A 7890-nucleotide genomic window follows, 5' to 3' on the forward strand; every position below is an offset into this window, starting at 1 on the left:
ATGCTAATACATTATAATTAGCGTATAATGAGGACTGAGGACCCCCAGAGGTCAGTTTCATCGCCATCTTGGTTTCGGTAGGTTTTGGCTGGCTTCTTTACCGCATGCTGTTTTACCACCAGGGGCTTTGTGACCTGTATCTTGTGCCAACCTCCTATCTCATCCTGTGACTTAGAATGCCTAACCTCCTAGGAATACAGCCCAGGTCTCAACCTTATTTTACCCAGCCTCTATTCCAGATGGAGTCGTTCTGGTTTGAAGCCTCTGACAAGTTCACTGGTGGCCCGGGCAACATTTAGAAACAACAGAGACAACACTCCTAACAAGTTGGTTTAAGCATTTTACAAATACTGCTTTTAGTTCAGAGGGAGCTACTTACAAACACCCCCTCTAAATCCCCTAAGGGCACACGGTAGAAAACGCCTTCATAATTATCCTCGTAACACCGTAACTGCGAGGACCAACATCCTCCTTTCACAGATAAGCGAAGAGAGGTGAAAAGAGGGCAAATATACTCAAGGCAGCCGCCTCTAAACCGAAACTTGGGTTCTGAGGTCAGTTAAACTTGGGTTGCATTTGAACCCAAGCCTGCCTGCGTGAAAAGCCCGTTGCTTTCTTTGCACCTCAGCTGCCTCAGGTTCTTGAAGAGGCGATGGAGGATGCACTTCTAAGAGAACCTTAATATACCTACAATATAAGTGTTTAGGTGCTCCCTTAACTTGGAAAAAACCCACAACTGAGGAACCTCGGCCAATGCGGCGCCTGCATATTGAGTGCGCCCAAGAAAACGAATTTCCTCCCGTAGAGCGTCGGTTAGCGGCCACGTTGGGCAGCACAACCGTTCTGGAGACTGGGTGCTCGGCGGCCCAGCAGAGGGAGGGGGGCGGGGCGCGAGTTCCATACTCGTGGGTCCGTTTCTTCCCTCCTGGCCAGCCGCGCTCTGCTCCCATCTGCCTACGGGAAAGAGTCTCCGCACACGCGAGCACGCGCACTCGCAGCCTCAACCCTCGGCTCCGCCACCGGGATGCAGTCTTCTGGGAACGGTTCTCCCCCAGCCCCCACCGGCTGACTTCCGGCCGGCAGCTCCGCAGCCCCTCCCCCTGAGGATTCACCAATCACGATGCGCGTGTGGCTTGAGTAGGTGGGGCCTGAGAGATTCGAAAGGAGCCCCGCCCCCTCGTAGCTGATTCCCGGGACTAGGTTGCGGGAGAAAGCCTGTTGCGTGGAAGATAAGGCGGCGCGGGAAGTGGACACAGGGTGGGCTGGAGGTGTGCTTTGCGTGTGATGCCAGGGGAGTGGAAAGGTGGCTTGGGGAGTGCAGAACCCTGAGGATAGTGGCGGGGAGGAAGATGGGGTGTGCAGGCCGCCCCCAGTGAGGAGAGGCCAGGATGCAGGGCGGCTCCAGGGCAATCTGGGCAGTTGGGGGAGCCCTCCGTATCGTTCCCGGAGGTGGCAGGAGTAGCTGTGCGGGAGGTGCCACTCCTGGGCGCTTGCTTTGCCTCCAGCATGACCCCCGACCCTGGCTTGCACCCTGAATCTAGCTGCGAGCCTTGGGCAGAATGGATACCTGAGGAAAGGTACGGTTTCTCTCCAGCTCAGATCTAACTGGACTCTCGCTCCTGCTGGCTGGACATGGATGATTTGGAGGAAGGTAAGGAAAGGAGGGAGGGAAGAATGAAAGGGAGGAGTGAGACCCAGCGATGGAGAGCTGCATCAGGGACCCATGACTGGCTTTCTTCTTTCCCCTTCAGATGTAAGGTTTATTGTGGATGAGACCTTGGACTTTGGGGGGCTGTCACCATCTGACAGGTACCAGCCTCTTTATCCCACTTATTTTCCTCTAACAGTACCTCTTTGTCTCGAATCCCTTACTGCTGAATTATTGGCTTGGGTTGGTAATTTAGCAAGGTTTGGCGCACTTGGGGCTGCTGGGCGGCTGGCTGACTTGGGCCTCTATGACACTATTGGTAGCGGGGAGAGAAGGGAGAAGCTGGAGTTAGATTTCAGGGTGTTAAGAAGAAGGATAAGTGGATTTGCTGCATCTCCATCCTGGCATCATTTCTGATGTCCGTAAATGCTAAAGGCCTATTAGACCCCATAGAACCAGGTATCTCATCACCCAGAGGCCACATCTCACAGCCAGCATGGGCATCAGGGCCTAGGGTCATGTCCCTGGCTCTGTTGTGGGGCTTTTGTGCAGTCTCCCTTGCATAATCTCCTGTTCCCTTTTGCATGGGCATGATGACTGGTTTGTTTCCTGTCTCAGCCGTGAGGAGGAAGACATAACAGTGTTGGTGACTCCAGAGAAACCACTTCGACGGGGCCTCTCCCACCGAAGTGACCCAAATGCAGTGGCACCTGCCCCCCAGGGTGTGAGGCTCAGCCTAGGCCCCCTCAGCCCAGAGAAGCTGGAGGAGATCCTCGATGAGGCCAACCGGCTGGCCGCTCAGCTGGAGCAGTGTGCCCTGCAGGATCGGGAGAGCGCAGGCGAGGGCCTGGGGCCTCGCCGAGTGAAGCCCAGTCCTCGGCGGGAGACTTTTGTGCTGAAGGACAGTCCTGTCCGAGACCTGCTGCCCACTGTGAACTCTTTGACGCGGAGCACCCCCTCCCCAAGCAGCCTGACGCCTCGACTCCGGAGCAATGATAGGAAGGGGTCAGTCAGGGCTCTCCGGGCTACATCTGGAAAGAGGCCCTCCAACATGAAGAGGGTGAGTTGAGAGAGTTGAGTTGGAGGTGTGCCCCAGACATGCTGTGTGCCATGATGCAGGGAGTGGTTTCCTTATTGGTAAAACAGGGATAGTATTTCTACATCTAGAATTGTTGGAATTAAATGAGAACCGTGAAAAAAGAGAACCAAAACTCTTACCACAGTGTCTGAGTATATGTCTATGATAAACTCAATAAATGGTATTGGCAATAGTGATGGTGATGGTGATGTGGTGATGTTAGCAGCTAACTTCTACCCTTCCTTACTGGGATGTAGACAACTCTCCACCTCTATTTCTTAATTCCTTAAGCCACAGAACAGATATTTTTTCCACTCTAGTCTTTTTTCTCTCTCTCTTTGTGTTTCAGGAGTCACCCACTTGCAATCTGTTCCCCGCATCCAAAAGCCCAGCATCTTCTCCTCTTACCCGATCGACTCCCCCAGTCCGGGGGAGAGCCGGGCCCAGTGGGAGAGCAGCAGCCAGTGAGGAGACCAGAGCAGCCAAGTTGCGGGTGAGTGGGAGTGGGGAGTTTGTGGGATTGACCCTGAAATTTCTCCACTCCTCTCCACCAGGCCCACCCACCCCCATCAGATCCGTCCTGGCCCCACAGCCTTCTACCAGCAACTCTCAACGCCTGCCCCGGCCACACGGAGCAGCTGCTAAATCTTCCAGTCAACTGCCCATTCCCTCGGCCATCCCCAGGCCTGCCAGCCGAATGCCACTCACCAGCCGGAGTGTGCCACCTGGCAGAGGTGCCCTACCTCCGGATTCTCTGTCAACTCGAAAAGGGCTTCCAAGACCAAGCACTGCAGGACACAGAGTGCGGGAAAGTGGACACAAGGGTAAGAGGTCAGGAGGAAGAATTCCCGCCCTTGCCCAGCGTGTCCTCACCCTCCCAGAGCTGTCAACAGTGACCACTTTTGCCATCCTTATTGCAATTCAATTGGAAGATGGGGAGACTGAGTTACAGAGAGGATATGGGGCTGGACAGAGTCTGAGTCTTAGTTTTCAAATACCTCATGGTCAGGGGGAGAGTACTAATCCCACACTCGCTCCCTTCATCCAGTATTTCTTTTCGAGGTCAGTTAAACTTGCTGCTAACTCGTTTATTTTGTTAACCCCCATGAAGTTCCTGTTTCCCAGCGACTAAATCTTCCTGTCATGGGTGCCACTCGCAGCAATCTGCAGCCCCCCAGGAAAGTGGCAGTCCCAGGACCTACCAGGTCAGTCTGGTCCTCCCTTGCCCGTCCTGTCTCTCTACCCCACCATCATCTGGGATTCCAAGCTGTTATGCACATCAGCCCTGAATTTTGTATGGAAAGATGGAGAGAGGAGGGGAGCCTGGGGCAGGGGAAGGGGGATCCCATTTCTTCCCACCCTGAGGAGCTTGAATTCTGCTGGGTGACAAATGGTCTTGAGGACGAAGGGCATTTTAAAGCAGTTATTCCTTCTATTTCTTTAGGTAAAGAGATCAGGACAGCAAGCAAGACTTCAGTAGCAAACCACTACAGTCAGTACCTGGACTCGCCTCTACCCAGCAGACCCTGACTCCAGCAGATTCTGGCCCAGGGACAGGAGGAAGAGATGCCACCAGGGCTGGTCTCCCAGGAGTAGAGACCATGGGAAATGGGGTGGATTAGGATTGAGCTGGAGAAGACTTAAACTCTCTGGGTTGAAAGAAGATTAGGGGAAAAGAGGTCACCTTCCAGCAGTGAAATGAACAAATAGAAGATGAGAAGTACAGGCAAGTGGTTTGTCTTTATCCACCCTCACTGTTGTGGTCAGCCCCAGAGAATCTTATCTTCTTCCTTGGCATTGGTTCACTGGACATTTCCATGTGAGCGGCCTCCGTAGCTAACCTCCCTGCCCTCTGAGGAGCCATCTTCCTGAATCGCATTCTCTACTGGACTCTGGCCTGCTTGGAGAGGTGGCAGCAGGCACCTGGTCTTCAGAAATTGTTTCCTGTGAATTCTGTGACTCCTAATAGGCCAGTTTGTGATAAGCTTACTCTATGAGTCTTCATTTTTCTAAAATAAAGTGAATGTATTTTTATATTCTCTGTATATCTGGAAGTCGATCCTGCTCCTATTTCTTTCTTTTTTTTAAGACAGAATCTTGCTCTGTCACCCAGGCTGGAGTTTAATGGCGCGATCTGGGCTCACTGCAACTTCCACCTTCTGGGTTCAAGCAATTCTCCTTTCTCAGCCTCCCGAGTAGCTGAGATTACAGGCGCCTGCCACCCACGTCCGGCTAATTTTTTGTATTTCTAGTAGAGACGGGGTTTCACCATGTTGGCCAGGCTGGTCTCAAACTCCTAACCTCAGGTGATCCACCTGCCTCAGCCTCCCAAAGTGCTGGGATTACAGGTGTGAGCCACCGCACCCAGCCCCTGCTCCAATTTCTCTTTTTTTTTTTTTTTTTTTTTTTTTTTGAGATGGAGTTTTGTTCTTGGTGCCCAGGCTGGAGCACAATGGTGCGATCTCAGCTCACCGCAATCTCTGTCTCCCGGGTTCAAGGGATTCTCCTGCCTCAGCCTCCCCGAGTAGCTGGGATTACAGGCATGCACCACCACATCTGGCTAATTTTGTATTTTTACTAGAGATGGGGTTTCTCCATGTTGGTCAGGTTGGTCTTGAACTCTCGACCTCACGTGATCCGCCCGCCTCGGCCTCCCAAAGTGCTGGGATTACAGGCATGAGCCACTGCACCCAGCCCCCTGCTCCAATTTCTAACAAATTTGGAGTAAATCTCTAATTCCGGGCAGGGAGCCAGGATGGGCCTCCTAGGCAGGGGCCTGAATAGGCCCTAGGGCCTTGAGATTCTGGCTTATCAGGCTGTGACTGCTCCCCTTGTTGGCATTAGACAAGGACAGGCTGCCTTTCCCCAGGTCTCATGTATCATTGGGATGTCCAGATGAAAGTTAAAAGTGTAGCTTAATTCACAGTATGTGAGGCTATTAAGCTAGGATCTAGGTAGATTCTTATTTATATCCTAAACTTGAATGTCCTTTACTGGCAAAATAATGGAGCCTCCTAGAAACGCACCAGCTTCTTGTTTGCTCTCCCTGTGAGACGTGAAGGCCCTTTGGTGGTGTTCATCTTCCCCGATCACCTCAGCCAGAGCTGCTGGAACACCTAGTCAGGCTCCAACTAACATCACTGGGGTTGTCTGTGCTCTCCTCATCTCCCCTGTTAGACTTGGGGGTGAGCGTCAGGATCCGGAAACCTCTGCAGTACCCTAGTGTTGTGACCTGTGTGTAGCAGAGCATTTAGTTTATTTATTCAGAAGATATTCGAGTGCAAGATGGTGTTTGTTGAAGGAATAACAAAGACACGTTTAACAGATTTGGTGTAGGGCCTCCCTTTTTTTGCAGCCTTTAACTCTAGTAATCAGAACCAATTCAACTCCTTCTGAGTTTTGAGGAAACTTCCCTCCCTGAAGGTCAGGCCATGACTTGAGAAAAGCAGCAGATAAGTGGGCAAAGAGAAGTGGGACTGCCAGCTGGTGCCCCCACCCATGCCTATTTGGCCATAAATGCCTGACTTAGGCACCAAAGTGTCCTTGCCCTGTCCCTGGAGCCAGAGGCCCATCACTGCTTTCCCCTTTTTGTGGCTGATTCCAAGGTTCACCTGGCACATCCACCTACTTCAGTGACAGTGCCTAGATATGCACCTTTCCCTGAATTCTGCAGCAACTCCTGCAGCCTCTGGGATTCCAGGAATCGGTGGGAGGGAAGGGGTATGCAGACAGACACGGAGTATTCAGCTCTGGAGAAATTTGGCCTAAGGCAAGAAACCTCAGGTGTGCCTCCCAGCTGCGCCCTGCACTGGTGTCTAGTGAGCAGGGCCTGTTGGTGGCTCCTGGGCCAACAGAAGCACTGGAAGGTCAGCAGGCTTAGGTACACACCTGGGCGAGGCCGGAAGGTGACATGTTTGTGTGGAGCCATGTCCAGGGTGGGTCCTTAGAGGCAAAACAAGCTGCAGACGCATGTGTTGTTGCCACCTGGCGGCTGGAGAGGGCATGGCACGTCCTGTTCGCCCTCTTGGTCAGCCTTGAGTTTTGTCCCCACCCCACCTCCTCCCACTCCAAACCTGCTTCAGCAGCACTTTCAGTAAGCAGTGCCAGTCAGGGAGGAGGCCCTCCTGCCATGGCTGCCCTTCTTGTTCAGCCACCTGCCTGTCTCCTTCCCTTTGGGCCTGGCTTTCTACTTTTTCTGTCTGTGCACTCTTCCATTGCACCCAGTAGCAACAACACAGAAAGCCAGTGTTTACTGGCCTCTTACTATGTACTATGAACTCTTCCAAGCACTCTACATGTGTTAACTCACTTAATCCTCATAAAAGCTCAATTAGGTGGATGCTTTTGTCATCATCCTCATTTTGTGGGCAGAGAAACTTAAGGCTCAGAAAGATTAAGTCATTCAGTCTGGTTCTAGGGTTTGTGTCCTTTTTTTTTTGAGACAAGGTCTGGCTCTATTACCCAGGCTGGAGTGCAGTGGTGCGATCGTGGCTCACTGCAGCCTCTACTTCCTGGGTTTGAGCCATCCTCCCACCTCAGCCTCCCTAGTAGCTGGGACTACAGGCATGCACCACCACAGCTGGCTTTTTTGTATTTTTTGTAGATAGGGGTTTCACCATGTTGGCCAGGCTGGTCTCTTAACTCCTGGCCTCAAGTGATCCACACGCCTTGGCCTCCCAAAGTATTGGGATTACAGGCGTGAACCACTGCCCAGCTAGGGTTTGTGTTCTTAATCATCACCCTATATTGTCCCCAGGTTAACTCCCTTTCTAGTTTTTTTGTTTGTTTGTTTTGAGATGGAGCCTCGCTCTGTCACCCAGGCTGGAGTGCAGTGGCACGATCTCAGCTCACTGCAATCTCCACCTCCCAGGTTCAAGTGATTCTCCTGTCTCAGCCCCTGGAGTAGCTGCGATTACAGGCATGTACCACCGCACCCAGCTAATTTTTTTGTATTTTTAGTAGAGACAGAGTTTCACCATGTTGCCCAGGCTAGTCTCAAACTCCTGATCTCAGGTGATCTGTCCACCTCAGCCTCCCAAAGTGCTGGGATTACAGTCATGAGCCACCGCACCCAGCCGCCTTTCTAGTTTATTGAATGGAACTTTGACAAACACAAAACTTGGAACTAGGCCGGATGTGGTAGCTCACATCTATGACCCCAGTT

General features: G+C 52.2%; 1 protein-coding gene across 15 annotated transcripts; it reads left to right on the top strand.

Annotated features, from left to right (window-relative positions):
* Positions 1-816: 816 nt before the first annotated feature.
* On the top strand, positions 817-4760 carry PSRC1 (proline and serine rich coiled-coil 1). 15 transcript variants are annotated; one of them, XM_055353931.2, is made up of 8 exons: positions 817-1137; positions 1595-1651; positions 1752-1809; positions 2267-2708; positions 3076-3190; positions 3281-3550; positions 3838-3931; positions 4171-4760. In XM_055353931.2, the coding sequence occupies exons 2-8, from the start codon at positions 1633-1635 to the stop codon at positions 4172-4174; spliced, it is 1002 nt and encodes a 333-aa protein (XP_055209906.1). In that variant the 5' UTR covers positions 817-1137; positions 1595-1632; the 3' UTR covers positions 4175-4760. The 15 variants fall into 15 exon arrangements, with proteins under 15 accessions (XP_055209906.1, XP_055209912.1, XP_018866910.3 ...); XM_055353937.1 differs by having other exon boundaries at positions 1136-1268; positions 1542-1651; XM_019011365.4 differs by lacking the exon at positions 817-1137 and adding an exon at positions 1158-1257.
* The last annotated feature ends 3130 nt before the right edge of the window (positions 4761-7890 follow it).

The sequence above is a fragment of the Gorilla gorilla genome, chromosome 1 (assembly GCF_029281585.2).
Source record: "Gorilla gorilla gorilla isolate KB3781 chromosome 1, NHGRI_mGorGor1-v2.1_pri, whole genome shotgun sequence".
Taxonomy (NCBI): Eukaryota; Metazoa; Chordata; class Mammalia; order Primates; family Hominidae; genus Gorilla; species Gorilla gorilla.

Bases quoted from the DNA above. Each gene is read 5' to 3' on its own strand.
- PSRC1 (XM_019010803.4), top strand. The intron at 1,810-2,266 runs GTACCAGCCTCT...TTCCTGTCTCAG, and splicing joins GGGCTGTCACCATCTGACAG to CCGTGAGGAGGAAGACATAA. The intron at 3,551-3,837 runs GTAAGAGGTCAG...ACCCCCATGAAG, and splicing joins GCGGGAAAGTGGACACAAGG to TTCCTGTTTCCCAGCGACTA.